Below are 15,451 nucleotides of genomic sequence, written 5' to 3'. Positions count from 1 at the left end.
CAGGGTTGCAAGAAACAAAACAAAACTTGACACTTAATATGCTATAGCACATCACTTTAATTGGCAACAAAAAAAGGTTTTATTTAAGTTTTTTGTCAACTTTTACTTTTTATTTAGCTACACATATATTTCACATAAAAAGCTTGAATAATTTATTATTATTCCAAATGATAAGCATTACCGATTATAAACTCAAAGCTATAGAAAATAAATTAGCTAATCTTCAACATTAAATTTTTTTTTTGCAATCAAAAATAAACTTTTTGAAATAGAAATGTAAATATAATCCCTTACTTTTATTGCAACTTAATTTACTATAAGTTTGTAGTCTTGGAAGAATCCTTCAAAGTAAAAAAGAGTTTCGAGCCTAAACTTTAACAATCACCTTTTAAATAAACAATTAATTTAGAATTTACGAGAATTGCATAGCTCTTAAAACTTATTAAAAATAATGTGCAAACTAAATAATTTAGCTTTAAAAAAATTACCATGTTTATTTCAGACAATTTCTCTTTAGGTAATGAGAACTAAGTTTTTGTCAAAATTTCTTAATGCATTATGTAAACTCCATAAAAAAAGTACTAAAACTTTTTCATTTGATCTAGTATGTATTAACATTTTCAGTAATATAAGCGAAGACTAACTGCTTTTTGCTATTGAAAAAATCATCACGAAGTAAAAATAGCGTAGAGATAAAAAAACAAATGACTTTGTTATTTTAAAATTTAGTAAGTACTATTTAAAAAAAAATGCTGCTAATACACTCCGTAAAAATCACAGTCCACATTTAAATACTCATTTAAACATTTTTAAACATTCACATTAAAACTATGTTTACAGTTTTTGCGCTGGCTTTCAAAGAATTGCTTTTTATTTGTTCAGCTTCTTCGTCTTGTAGAATCTGTGATTGAAAACTATAGTAAAGCTAAATTTAAGTTATTTAATTAAGTTATTTTGCACATACTGAATAAAATTAAATAAACTAGTTTAGTGTATTAGATATATTTCGCACCAGAGTATAACTAAAGAATGCATAGGCTCAACTGGTGTATTCTTTAAGACTAGATATAACCAGCACAAATCCATCCTGAAGCCTAAAAAATCTATACAAAAAACGTTGTCGGCACATATAAAGAAAAACAACTTGTGTCATACTAACATCTCATAGACTACCATGTATAAAATTTCATGCAATCTCCCCTATAAACAAGAAGCGCGTACTATTTGCAACTTGGAAAGAATCGCCATCGCAGAGTCTAACAGAGAAAGATTGTTGAATCTTTTAGAGCTCGCTGTCCTGTGCCCCCACTTCAGATCGTGTTATTCCTAATTTAATTTACCATTATTTTATTTAATGATAGTTTTTGTTTTTTAAATTGCCCTTTTAATTTAACTTACTTGTTGCTTTTAGATTTTAATTTCATCGTAAACGTTTAATTTAGTTAATTCTTAGTTAAATTTTTGTCCTAAAACTGCTTAAAGTTATTAATACTTTTCAAAGTATCACTAATCACCCCTAATTACATTCCTATCTCTATATATATTAAGTGCTCTAGATTGTCGTTTTATTATTGTACCTGATGAGCTGCTTAGCAGTGAAACCTCGGTAGTACCGATAAATGTTTGTTCTGAACGTAAATTATTTTGTATGGTAGATATTTAATTCGACTAAATCATTGCTTTGGCATATTATCTTGTTTTATCCAATTTTTTAACAATGCTAAAAAAGTTGTTGTTTAAACAAATTTTTATTAAAATTTAAACCTTTAAAATGTTTAAATTTTATCGAATCAATAATAATTGTTTCAGACTGCTGAAAAGACAAATAATATTTTACTTGTAATTGTCGAAAGAGTGGTGATGATGCGCTCAACATCGGTTTTATTGCTATTCGACTTCTCAGTTACGTCACAATCATATAGCGACTTATTTAATCCACTGCGGCGATCCGTTCTATGAAAAAATAAACAAATATTGAGAATATGAATATGTGAACTACTTCAATTTGTTATTAAAATAAATCTTAAAAACGGAACAATTGTAAAATATTAGGGTTTAGACCAGCGATTCTTAAACATTTTTTTCATTTTTTACCCTTTTTGGAAGACTATTACCAAACTTACTCCCAACCTACAAACTAATTTTCAACTTTAAGAAAAAAAAAAACTAGATTTTTTGAATTTTAAGCTTATTAAATATAAAAAATCATACAAATTAAAGAGTAAAACTAATTTACATAACATGTAATAAAGAAAATTTACCCCCTAAAAAAAGGGAATTTACCCCCAGGGGAAAATTTACCCTAGTTTAAGAATCGCTGGTTTAGACTATAGATTTTAAATGATGTCAAGTTTCAAAGTTACGCTTAATACTTTTTCTGCAAAAAACACATTATTTTTTGAAAGCTTATACTAATATATACATTATTATAACGTTTGATTCATAAAAAAATAGTTATGCTTGCGAAACAAGTTATTTTGATTTTGTTTTCAATCAAAATAAATTCAAGTACTCTTTTACTTTATAACTTAAATAGAAATATATTAAATCAAAATATTTATATCATCTGAAAGGTTAGTTTCTTTTGAAATTTTTTTCACAATCTCATTGGAAAAGAAAGTCGACTTGCTTTGGCACTTACATTGATAAAAACTTTCTAACATTCTCAATAAAATCACAAACTATAGAAAATTTCAAATTGTGGAAAAAATACTTATCAAGTACTTTTCAATTTCGTAAACCTTAAACACAAATTTCAATGAACCCAAACTTCGTGGCTTCAGAACTTACAAGTGACTTAAGAGGTAAAACATTGGAAACTTTAGCTAGAAAAATCAGCTAACATTTACCATATTAATTTTCTTGTAAATTAAAACTTTTCATTACAAGAAAAGTAATTAGAAATTGTTCACAAAATGAAGTAATATTAAACGAAAGGGTGTTACTTTTTTTAATCATTTGATAATTATCCTTTTTATTTTTACAATAAAAAAACCTGAACATATAAACGATGACAATTGCTAACAGCGCGGTTAACTGACCTGAAAATATTAACGAGCACTCTACGAAAGTAGTTCAAAGGTATAATCCATCCAAAAAATACTTAAACACATTGGAAGAAAATAAGAAAAAGAACCTTAATGAACTTGCATACAAAACTATTTCGAAATTTTATAAAACTTCAACTAAATTAACACAATAAACTTAATACTAACCAAAACATTGCAGAATAATTCATCTACGAAGAGACTCAGTACACATGAGAGTGTGTTGAGAATGTGAATGAGAAAATACAACTTCAACCGGACTCTTACCAAGAAAACCCTTGATACCGATGAAGCTCAACAGAAATACGAGCCGATTCAGCATCTTAAAACAATAAAATTTTCGTTTACAAAAGAAAGATCACGTTTGTTTACTATCAACAGGGCTACTTTAAATCACATGTTAAGAGATTTTACTAAAACTACAAGGTATGGAGATGTAGATACACTTAATTTATTTGTACTACTCATCATAACTAAATCCTTCTTTATTTAAATAACATCTTGTACAAACTCGATTCTATTTGAGACTACTTTACATACATCATGCAACACAACTTGAGTAAGCTATCTATTACAAAAAAGAAAAAAACAAAGAAAATTATATTACCAAAAATGTTTCAAAAATATAAATTTCTTTTATAAATAACAGGGTTCGTGCGCGAAATTTTTTTCATTTAGCCTGACTGAGACCAATTTAGCCTGACATTTTTTCAAAGTAAGGAAAATCCCCTTTAGAAGTCACTTTAGGTATTGGGGTTCTTGTTTAGTACTTTTGTAGTCTTCGACTTTAACCAGCTTTATCTCAAAAATATTTTGAGATTTAAATCTGCAAAATGCAACTCATAGTTGAGTTACAACTCAATAAAATAATACTAAATTGTCAAAAAGTTATTTACCCCCCTATGCCCTTAACATAACAAATTCAGTGATAAGTTTTAAATGAGTGTTATATCTAATATATTACTAGTGTAAAAATTTAATATATATTACTAAACATAATTGTTCAATTTTATTAAGCACTAAGGAAAAACATTTTAACCAGGAGACTTATAACAAAACGACGTGCATGCAATGTCTTGGGGTGCACGACTATTCAAATTTGGACAATTCAAATTCCGACAATTCAAATTCTTAATAAAAATTTGAAACGGCTATAAATAAAAAAATTATGTATATTTATTTATAATTAAGAATGCATATGTGAATTATATTAATATATACAGGTCATTTTTTTCTTTTTGCAAAAAATTAAATATTTTTTGAGATATGGCTTTATTAAAGTAAAAAATATAGTTATTTTTAGTAATTTTAAAATATCTTGAATTTTTTTTAGGATATTTTAAAAAAGACAAAAGTGGCTTGTAGATATTACTAAGATCTACATATACATTTTTTATCTTTTTAAAATTTATATTACTTTTAGAGATATAGTCTTTTAAATATTTTTTTAAGAATTTGAATTGTCGGAATTTGAGTTGTCCAAATTTGAATTGTCATGTAACCAATGTCTTGTTTTATTAAAGTTTTAAATGAAACGCTTACACGAGTATTAAAATAAGTAAAAATGTTTGTCATAGTATTTTGACAAATACTTAAAATTGATAAATAATTATAAATCCTAAACTCTAAATAAGTACAGTGATTGTTGTTGTTGTCATAGCAGATTTAAAAAGCTTACACTTAAATTAAAAAATAACCTTTAATATTTTGTTCTTGTAAAGAAAAATGTATTGTACCTAAAATTTGTACTCCCACAAAACTTAGTACTTATATCTTAAAGCTAAGTTTTAGTGTTGTGAATATCTCTAATAACTTTTAACAAACAGTAAAATATATGATTTAACTGCTATGAGTTTTAATCTAAAAAGTATTTGGTATAACGCCTTTAAATTAGACATTAAAACAGTTCAACCAAATAAGCTCTGGAAAACATAGCTGATGTAAACAAATTCGAAAAAAAAGCTAAGTTGTTGAACTAAACTGTAATGTTTAAATTTTTTTTTATGAACTTTCATATTCATAACGTTTATAATCTACTCAAAACAAAATAATTAAGATTCTTAAATATTTTTTTTAAAGATTTAACAAAAGGTTTTAAGCATTTATTTTAACAAATACTGACTGATTGTCTATAATAACTAAGTTTTATTTAGAAATAAATTCACATCTCAATTTGATCTTAAAAAGGTTTCTCAATATTTTTTCATCAAAAGTTTTGCAAGCATTTGAAATGAGAAAAACTGAGACTCTCAAATTTTTAAATAAAAAAACTGATTTAGACTGACGTTTTTCAACTTTTTTCAAAAAAACTGATTTAGCCTGACTTAGTCTGATTTAGCCTGACGCGCACGAACCCTGAAATAACTTGAAATAAATAAAACTTAATAACAACTTAAGTTTAAGTAAAAAATGCTTTAAAACTCTTAACAATGTAAACTATAAAATGTCGAAGTATTTTTAAATAAAAACTATTAGTACTTAATGATAATCATACAAAAAAATAACATGCAGTCCTAAAATAGGTGTAATAATATCTTTTAGCAATATCATCTCAATACAAGCTCTAGTTCTTATCAACAACTATGCATGGTTGCCACTGATCAAGCTGAGAAAATTTTCCTGACTTTTCTAAATCAAGCTCTTAATTTAAACTTATTCTAATATACATAATCTAACACTTGAAACTATAAAAAGCTTTCAATCTAATTTTAATACAGGTTAAAAACAACAGTTTTTTGCTGAATTCTATCATCAAACTTCCAGTACATCACTTAAACCATCTGTGTATGATTGATGTTTGTAATAAACAGCTCTATCAGCAAAATACTTGTATAATTACCTTATAAACACAGCTTGTCTGAAAAAAGACACAATTTTTTAGCATTTCCTAGCATAAATGTATCTAGATAAACAAAAGACATATAAGGATTTTTTTAAAAGTTTTATAAAAGATATTCTACTAGTTTATACCAGGTGAAGGCATTAGAAACAAATTTAAATATTTTTGTAAATTTCTAGGGAATTTTTTTCTTAATTTTAAGGACTTTTAATTAATTTTTACCATTTGAAGGCTTTGGAAAACAAGTAATTTTGTAAATTTAAACTGACAAATCTAATTTTTTTTAAATTTTATCAAATTTCCTGACTTTTTTTCAAAACCCCCCATTTTTTCCTGACTTTTGTCATTTTTTTTTAATTTCTCCTGACTTTTCCTGACCGAGTGGCAACCCTGACTATGTATCTTTGTAATGTTTTAGTTTATTTAGACGCTTTATTGGTTGAGCTTATTTTGTAAAACTCAACATTCAATATTTAAACAATTAACATTAAAATAATGGAGGACCGTATTAAAGATGCATTTCATTACAAAACAACTGTTTAGTATTAGTTTAACAGCTTAAAAACAGTTGCATACGAAATCTTTTTGTATAAGAACATATTTTTGTGAGCATCTTAATTTATATAACATTGCACATTTTTCATTAAACTTTTTAAACAAATTAGTAAGGTTAAAATTAACTATGGGTCATAATTTCTAATACTTTGATAAAAAATTATACAAATGATGTCACTTATGGAGTTACTCGTGCAAGCCTCACAACTTTTTTTAAAATCAAAGATAACAGTATAACAAAACAAATATACTTACCGCGATTCCATTGAGAATTTTGAGCGTATTTTGCAATTTGAGCCAGAAAATGCCTTCTACCATCGTTGTTATTGCGGTCAGGTTTATTATGGCAGCAAGTTATAGAAGTATTGACGGGTAAAATAGAAGGTGCACTCTGTCTTGCCAACCTTAACATGTTTATTTTTTAAACTATTTTATTTCAAATATACAAGTAAAGTGTTTCTATATACAGCGTGTAAATATTTTCGGCAAATATTCTTAAGGTTTTCGAAAGTAAATACTTCTTCGACCATTTTTAGTAACAAATTAATATTAAGTGAAAAAAGGTGTTTTTTGACAGATTTAAACTACTTCAACGATACATTGTTACTTTTATTTATTTTTGTTTTATTCTATTACAATCTTTTGCATTACTTTGAAACAATTTCTTCAAAGTTCTTCTCATATGGTTGTTCAAAAGCCTTTATGTTGATATATAAGATAAATAACCATACAATCTAGTTTAAAATTTGTTGTTAGTTGTTTTTACAGTTGTTTATTAACCTTTTTAATTAGATAATAATTTAAAACTTGCAACAACTAATATAAAATTAAATTAAATAAAAATTAGAACTAAATTCAAGAAGTAAAAGAAAATTTATAATGTATGAATAATTAAATAAGCACTTATAAAATAACTTATACTATAAAGTTAAGAACTGTCATAGCTGCTATAAATACATTTAGCATAAAACATTGCATCAGACATATTTATTTTGCTCTTGCTCTTAATTTCCTCCTAATCTAAACTGTATTTAGTTGCATCAGTCAAGTTTAGGTTCTTATTAACTGACTTTACATGACATTCAAAGCACTGAAAAATCAATAGAAAAGTAGGTCCATTAATTAATGAAATAATTTTACTAATAATTTATCAATATTATATGTTTTGGTTTTTAGAAAACAAATAGAGAGATCTCAACTACTGGAGGAGAAATAATAAATTTATTCTTTCAAGAATTTATTTTACATAATATGATGTGACAGTCATGGAAAATAGCATTTAAACAATTAAATTAAATAAAAACAAATTTTTACACAAAATTTTTAATTAAAAAACTAAACAAACTAAATTTTAATTTTAAGATTGAGTTTTATTAGAATCATTCATAAAATCTTTTTACGGGTAACTTAAGTTTTGAAGTGGAGTTTTCGGAAGTGCGGGCAGGAATAAAAGAGCTCGTACCGTTTATTTAGGTTGTCCCTTCTGTCTGCTTTGGCAATCGCGACCTTTTCTAATATGCAAGTACTGCAATGTGGGTTTTTGGCTTTGCCAATATGGTGGATAATCTCCCAATCTATTTTGTAGTCAATGTTGTTATTTTTTAGCTTCCTATATACTTTGATATTTCTGTTCCGTTTTCAAAGTTTAAAACGAAACAAAACAAAAAAACTATTTGGGCTCAACGGGTGGCACTTTTAAAAAAAGATGGTACAACCATATTAGTGACTTTAAAAATATAAAGAGATTGGAACAGAAATATCGAAGTATATATGGAAGCTTAAAAATAACAAACTACCTCCAGTACAAACAAGCAACTGAACTTTTAAAACTAACACACAAATTAAAAAATGAAAACAAGAACTAAAAATCAAATTGGAAATACTAAAAAGGTAAAAAATCTCAACCAGGAACAATAACATGCAGGTTGTACTTAAAAGAAGCTTTATTAAATTCTTGAATCTGATACAAGTTGCGTTAACAAAAGAACGGAATTAATTAACTCATGCAGACACAGAAACAATTTTTTATTAATAAAATGGAAATCAGATAAAACTGAAATAAGAATATAAAATTTTCAGTGACTTGGAGTTTTGTCAATGTTTTTTGATACTTGGCATAAACTCCAACTTTAGATAGTTTCCATTTATATAAATTTGTAGGTATAAATATCTTTAAACTTTTTATAAAAAGCTCTTAATTCAGTTTATTTATTTTTTTGACTCATTACATTACTTAATTTTTTTTTAATTAGTACTAAGTTTACCTAATTATACACCGATAAGCTTGAATTTCGAATATGTAACATTTTAATTTTTTGATTCGATTTTCATGCATGAATTAGTTTATAAATAGCATTATAGATAAGCAACATTGTTATGCGCAGTTTACTATTTTATTGTACTTGAAAAGGTCGTTTTTTTTTCACCGAAACCTGGTAGTAAATAAAATATTTAATTTGCACATCTTTATTTAAGTCTAAAGGTTATAAATCTTACAAATAATATTACACAAAATTGCTAAAAAGCTGAATTTACATTTAACATTTTTAAGGTTTTTTCACAAATTTTTTACAAATTTCCAGTTTTTTTTCAAGTTTTGTAGCCACTTTGTATATAAATCACATAAGTTGATGTTATCAAATAAATAAACTCTGTTATGATAAAGCTTTAGATAGTAATAACAGAATTAAAGAAAATGCCTATTCTTTTTCTATTAAACTATACACAAAAAAATTTAACAAGCTAAACGGTAGATTGTTATTCATGACAATTAATAAAAATACATTATAAATTTCGATTTGCTTATTGTATTTAAATATTTATATCAATATTGAATAATTTGCAAAGTTTTCGTGATTACATTATTCTATTATTATAAGTATTTATAGAACACCTATTTAAAATAACTCTCCTTAGTTTAATTTAAAAAAACATCTTTTATTAAATTATTTCTTAGTAAAAGCAAAGCTACGCATCTAAATGTTTATGAATTTATTATGTAACTGAATTTACTTTAAAGAGAGACAATGCTTTGTCTATATCAACTAAAACTTAAACTCAATTTATGTTGTAATCTCTTGCTTTTTACTCAAATAAATTAAGCAGGGTCAAAAATCTTTGTGGTCAAAAATTTTTTTTAAACATTCATTAATTAAAAATTTTGTAAAAAAGCTCAATAAAGTATGATATAACTTAAAAAGATTCTGATTGAACAAAGTTTTTATGGAATTAATTAAGACTCTTTTTTTTCTTATTTCTTTTATTATAGGGGGTGCACATAAAACTAGAAACCAGTCAAAACACGCCCCTTATATAAAGTAACTGAGGTAGCTGTTAAATATGCACGAAGGGTCAAATATGCACTAAGTGACCCCTCTTGCAAAAGTGACCCTTTCTGCACATTTGTCACCTACCCATAGTAATCTTAGTATACTTAAAATACGTATCAGTAGTGAATACTAGTAGAAAAAATAATTTTTTACTCAGTTAATTTAAACCTGTGAATAGAAAACTACTAACGAAAATCAGCACTAAAAATACTTTATAATTTAATATTTGTAGAGTTATTAATATAAACCACGCTCTATACAGTTCAGAGCATGTATGTCACTTGAATGAGCAGTTAGTTTTAGATGTATTTAAAATGGTTTCGTTTCTCAATTACTCGTATTGAAGCCTTATCAAAATTCTTTTGTATTTAAAACATACTTAGCTATACCGGTAGTTATTCAATACACTAAAGTTAATTTGTTTTAGTATTTCAAACAAACAGAAAACTATTTTGATAGCTCGTTCTATAGTCGATGCTTTTATTAGAGAATACATTCAATTCACGTTTACAAACTAAAGACCGACTGGATTATTTAATAGTGGTTGTTTGTTGATCGAAATTAGGTTGTTTTTGTATACCAAACAAACTGAAAATTAATATTTTGAAGGTTTAAATAATACTTAGAAGCATAGCACTTCAGTTTTGAAATACAATCTTATGACTTAGATACTACGTAATTGCAAACGTTTTACTGGAGTTAGATTCTAAAAAATGCTTTCACAGCAACTATCTTTTTTTTATAATTCTCTCAGAACGAGCGAGAGACAGCGCTTACAGTTATAATATATATGTATGAATTTTTAACCTAGAGTAAATGCTATTTATATATAATATATGTTCTAAAATATACACAAGGGAAAAATGTATTTTACAACATATAAACTAAACGATAAACTAGTACGGTGTTTTAAGATACCAAAAATCAACTAAAGGGTATTGTTATACTGTAAAATACTAAAGCTGATAGGTTTTTATAAAAAAGAATGAGATTTTACTTTTAACAGAACATTTTTTATACATAACTTAAAGGTAATCAAATTACTAATTTATATACAAAAAAGTTAAATTGTAAGTGGTCTTGTACAACAATAATGATCATTTTCAAGGACACAAACAAATTGACATTTCTTATAAAACTCATATATTTTACTCTTAGAAATCGCATGAAGAATCATTTCTTTTTTGTTTAGTATGTTTTTTGCATAATTGGCGATAGCATTCATCAGATCTTTTCCGTATTTGTTACCTCGGTAATTTTCGTCTATGCAGACTAATATAACAAAAAAAAAAGCAAAACAGGGTTTATAAATGTTTCAAGTTAAAATAATTATAACTATTTACTTAAATGAAACAAAAACATTACTATTAAGTTAAGGCCATAGGGGGGGTCCACTTTGTTTTTTACAACTTGATCTTATTTTGTAGAATTTAATCTGAGCTATCAGACACTTTTAACCGCTTAAAAAAACTCAAAGTAACTTTTGAGATATAAGCGATCAAAGAAAGGGCGTTTAATAGGTTCCTTATGGAAGGCGAAAACTAAAAATGCGAAAAAAGACTATTTCACTAAAAATCTATCTCCTCCTTCATTTTTTGAGTAATCTTTCTCAAATTTTTACAGAATGTGTATCATTAAACTTTAAAGATATCTATTGTAGGAATTTTTTTAATTTTGAGTAAAAAAAAATTATTGTCAAAAAACTACCCTTTTTTTTAGTTTTTTGTGGATAAAATTTTTATTTTTCAAAATTTCAAAAATTCCAACATTCAGATTCTTCAAAATGTTAAAAGGAACATTTCCTGAAAATTTGAAGTCTCTAGGTCAAAAAATGAAGGAGGAGATAGATTTTTAGTGAATTTTAAAATTTCCGAGAAAATTGACCCTGAAAAATTTGCGGTCCATACGTTTATATTGGAAAATTTTTACAAAAAGTTTAATATCTCAAAAGTTAAATGATATTTTTGAATTCTATAAAAACTGGCTTATAGTTTGTACTTTAAGCTTTCATATAAAAGCCAAAATTAATTTTAGTAAAAAAAAATGTTGGACCCCCCCCCCCCCCCCCTATGGCCTTAATGAATTATTATGTAAAAACGAGCTAGGACTTGTTATCTTAAAAGGTTAATGCTTAAGTTTAGTTTCATTACAGGGTTGCCAAAAGTTTTTGGCAAATTTTCTGAAGGTTTTCAAAAGGACACATTTTTGGTTTTATTTTTAGTTTATAATTAAATTCAGGTAAGAAACTGTGTTAAATAGTATAAAAACATTGAAAAGATTATGTAAAGCTACTTTAAATGTGTTTTTTAATTAAAAAACATTTGATGCTGACTAAAAAAATTTAATCTACATGATAGATTTTTGTATCAAATCGAAATTTTACTACTTAATATGTACAAGTGTTCAAAATTCCACATTTTTTTTCCAAATTTCTCAAATTTAAGGTTTTTCCAGGTTTTTTGGCAACCCTGTCATTAAGATCATGTCTGTCTAATGAGCTCTAAGGAGGACAAAACCAGGTCATATAATGTCACATTGACTGTTGTTGATTGTCAAATTAAAAATTTTAAACTAATTTTTAAGTTAAATTTTGAGAATCATAATATTTAAAACTTCTCTAACATAATGAAATGTAGACTGCATCGGCATCGTAGTTATAATCATCCAAAGCTGCATGTCCAATAACTTTCCCACTATCCTGCAACACGAAGAGAACACTGGTTGGAAGTTTGTCATCTCCTGATGGGTATTCTAAACGCTCGTGTTTAGTAGAACTATGAAAAGAAGCTATGATCATTTTATAACATTCAGTTATTTGAGCATCAGAGGCTTCACAAGCTGGTAAAAGCATGGCCGGTTGTTTTTCTTTTTGGTCGTGTTTCTCTGCTTTCGGATCTGTTTTTAGTTTATTTTATTTTTCTTGTTAGTATTTTTAATCGCTATGTTAGTTTAAAATGTTAGTTTAAATATTTATATATTTTAGTTTATTCTATTATTAACAAAAAACTGTAACACAAGCTAATTATATTCGTATATATATATTTATAAAATAATTCATAATATAAAAAACAACTAATATTTAAATCGTTTACTTATTTTCGATGCTTTATGCATCTCCTCAGAACGAAATAAAAAACAAAGTAAGATTTTTAAAGAATCACACAAAAAAACACATTGTGACGTTAGCCTATTTTAAAAACAACTTATGTACAAGTTAACTTATTTTTGCTTTGTTTGTTCTTGTTTTTGGATTTATTTTGTTGTGATTTTTTTGTTATTATTAAGTGGTTTTTATTCTATTAAAATACATGTTTTGATTATGGAGGCAGAGTTGCTGCCTTTCTTTTTTTTATTTAATTTAATGATAAATCTTTTTTAATTTTTTCAATATTGTACTTTTCCAAGCAACATAAATGGCATTTTTTATTGTTTTTTGGTTTTGTTTTGGTTCTGCAGAGTGTTTCTTATTTTAAATTATAGTCTTTTTTTGTGTCTTTTAACTCCCAAATATAGTTTGATAATTTGGTATTGTGCCTTTTTAATTTGTTAGTAAAGCTTGCTTTATGGTTGCTATATCTGTTTTTAAATGTTGTACTAGTGGAACCTACGTAAAATTTTGTTATATCTTCTGTTTTTATAGTTGTTTGGTAGATTATATTTTTTGATAGGCAATTATTGTTTAACGGGCATTTTTCTTTCCTGCAGTTGCAAGTTTTTTCTTGTTGTTTGAAGTTTAGGTTGTTTAATATTTTGTTATTGTATTTAAGAATTTTTGTTTTAAAATTAATTTATATATACTTGATACTATAATTTAAAATAGGAATTACTCTGCAGTACAAAAACAGAACTGAAAAACAAGAAAACATGTAGTTGATGCAGCTCCATTTTCAATAAAGTTAAAATAAAATGGAATATGGACTTTATAAATTTAAATGAGTTTTTATTATTTACATGTAAAAATGTTCAAAAATTACAAGTATTTCAAGGATTTTTTTATGCCTAAATTGTCAAATTCTAGATGTTTCCAGGGTTTTTCATGATTACAGGTTTTTGGTAACCCTTTTATTTTAAAAATAAATTCATAACTTATATATAACCCAAAAAACTTTATCAATTTTTTAGCATTTGAACTGACACTCTACCAATTTTTCTAAACAATTTAGCTTTTATTGGTCTGATTTAGCCTACTCATACAAACCATGTACCTAAAGCTTTCAAAAAATAGCAGTTATTTAACTATTTTAAATAAACAAATTACAGTCTAATAATAAAACAACAAAAACAAAATAAAATTAAGCAGATACTAAACTTGCAACTTTCAATCAAATAAACAACAATATACTTAACAAAAAATTATAACAAAACAATCTAAAAATACAGTTAATAATATTGTCATTCAAATTAATTAAAAAATAATCTGCAACTTAGACTGTGTCAGTTATTTTTCTGTAATGAAACTTCAAAATAATAAACAACATTATATCAAAAAACTTAATTAAATAACTACCTGCAACTTTTGGTGCTTCAGATTTTTCTGGTTTCCTTTGCTTGTTGGGAGGGGAGGTCTTGCTAACAGATTTTAAATCGGACATTTTAAATAACAACTAATAGGTTTCTACTAATTAATATAAATACAACGCGTTCTATTGGTTTAAATAACATCTTTAAAAAATCTACTGTCTTAAATATTAGTGTTTATTGATATAATACAGGGGTCAGCAGGTCAAAAAAGGAACATATTTTATGTGCTTTAAAAAACATATTTAAAAACAATTTTTTTGAACAAAAAAAAATTAGGCGATAGATTATCCTTTAAAGATAACACTAAAACTAAATTTTGTTTTTTTTTAGAATATTAATACATCAAACTAGTTGAAAAAAAAAGATTAATCTAGTATCATGAAACCAAAATAAATAACTTAAGTTAACAATTGACTTAATATATTATTATGTCCAACACGATTAGAAAAAATAAATATATATAAACTTGTATAAAAACTTTTACGTTTTTTGAGATAACTACCTCAAATGTTCCTTGCAATATTTAAAAAAATTTGGTCAAAAGAAAAGTTAAAAAAATTAAAAAATAAAAATTCTAAAACAAAAGTACAAAAAAAAAACTTTTTTTTATGTTTATTTTGAAATTCTTTAAAAATTCTTTTTGGCAGAATTTTTTAATATATTAAGGAACACTTCCTGAAAGTTTGAGATAGTTATCTCAAAAAACGTAGAAGATAGATTTTTAGTGAAATAGTCTATTTTTGCTGTTTTAGTTTGCGCCTCCAATAAGGAACCAATTGTTGCCTCCAATTTTGACCGGCTATATCTCAAAAAATATTTTGATTTTTTTAAATATGTTAAAAGCATCTTGTAGCTTAGTAAAACTATATAAAATAAGATCAAATTGTGGAAAAAGCTATTTACCCCCCTCCTCCATGGCCTTAATCATAACTTAATAACTTTATTTTCTTCTTCCATAAGAAGCCTAATGTTCTCTCTGACTTTAACTGACTGTATCTCAAAAACTACTTTTTTTAATCTGTAAAAAGCAGCAAAACAGGATATCAAACTGAATTTGATAACTATTTTGATCTAATGAAAAGTTTTGAGAAAAATATTGTTCATCCAAGCGTTTTAGAGAAAGCTCATGTGTTTTACTGATACAATTATGCACTTTCATA

At 25.8% G+C, this 15,451-nt stretch overlaps 1 protein-coding gene across 3 annotated transcripts; it reads right to left on the bottom strand.

Moving 5' to 3' along the window:
• Positions 1-243: 243 nt before the first annotated feature.
• LOC145846145 (uncharacterized) lies at positions 244-14,368 on the bottom strand. 3 transcript variants are annotated; one of them, XM_082953064.1, is made up of 7 exons: positions 14,278-14,368; positions 12,393-12,665; positions 6,697-6,845; positions 3,216-3,369; positions 1,838-1,953; positions 1,160-1,326; positions 244-901 (listed from the first exon to the last, which is right to left on the bottom strand). In XM_082953064.1, exons 1-3 carry the CDS (start codon positions 14,360-14,362, stop codon positions 6,796-6,798), a joined length of 408 nt encoding a protein of 135 aa, XP_082809190.1. In that variant the 5' UTR covers positions 14,363-14,368; the 3' UTR covers positions 244-901; positions 1,160-1,326; positions 1,838-1,953; positions 3,216-3,369; positions 6,697-6,795. The 3 variants fall into 3 exon arrangements, with proteins under 3 accessions (XP_082809190.1, XP_082809197.1, XP_082809205.1); XM_082953071.1 differs by lacking the exon at positions 1,160-1,326; XM_082953079.1 differs by lacking the exon at positions 3,216-3,369.
• Between the last annotated feature and the right edge of the window lie 1,083 nt (positions 14,369-15,451).

Source organism: Thalia democratica, chromosome 1 (assembly GCF_965202585.1).
Source record: "Thalia democratica chromosome 1, ktThaDemo2.hap1.1, whole genome shotgun sequence".
Classification (NCBI taxonomy): domain Eukaryota; kingdom Metazoa; phylum Chordata; class Thaliacea; order Salpida; family Salpidae; genus Thalia; species Thalia democratica.
This window is presented reverse-complemented; position numbering and strand designations above follow the sequence as displayed.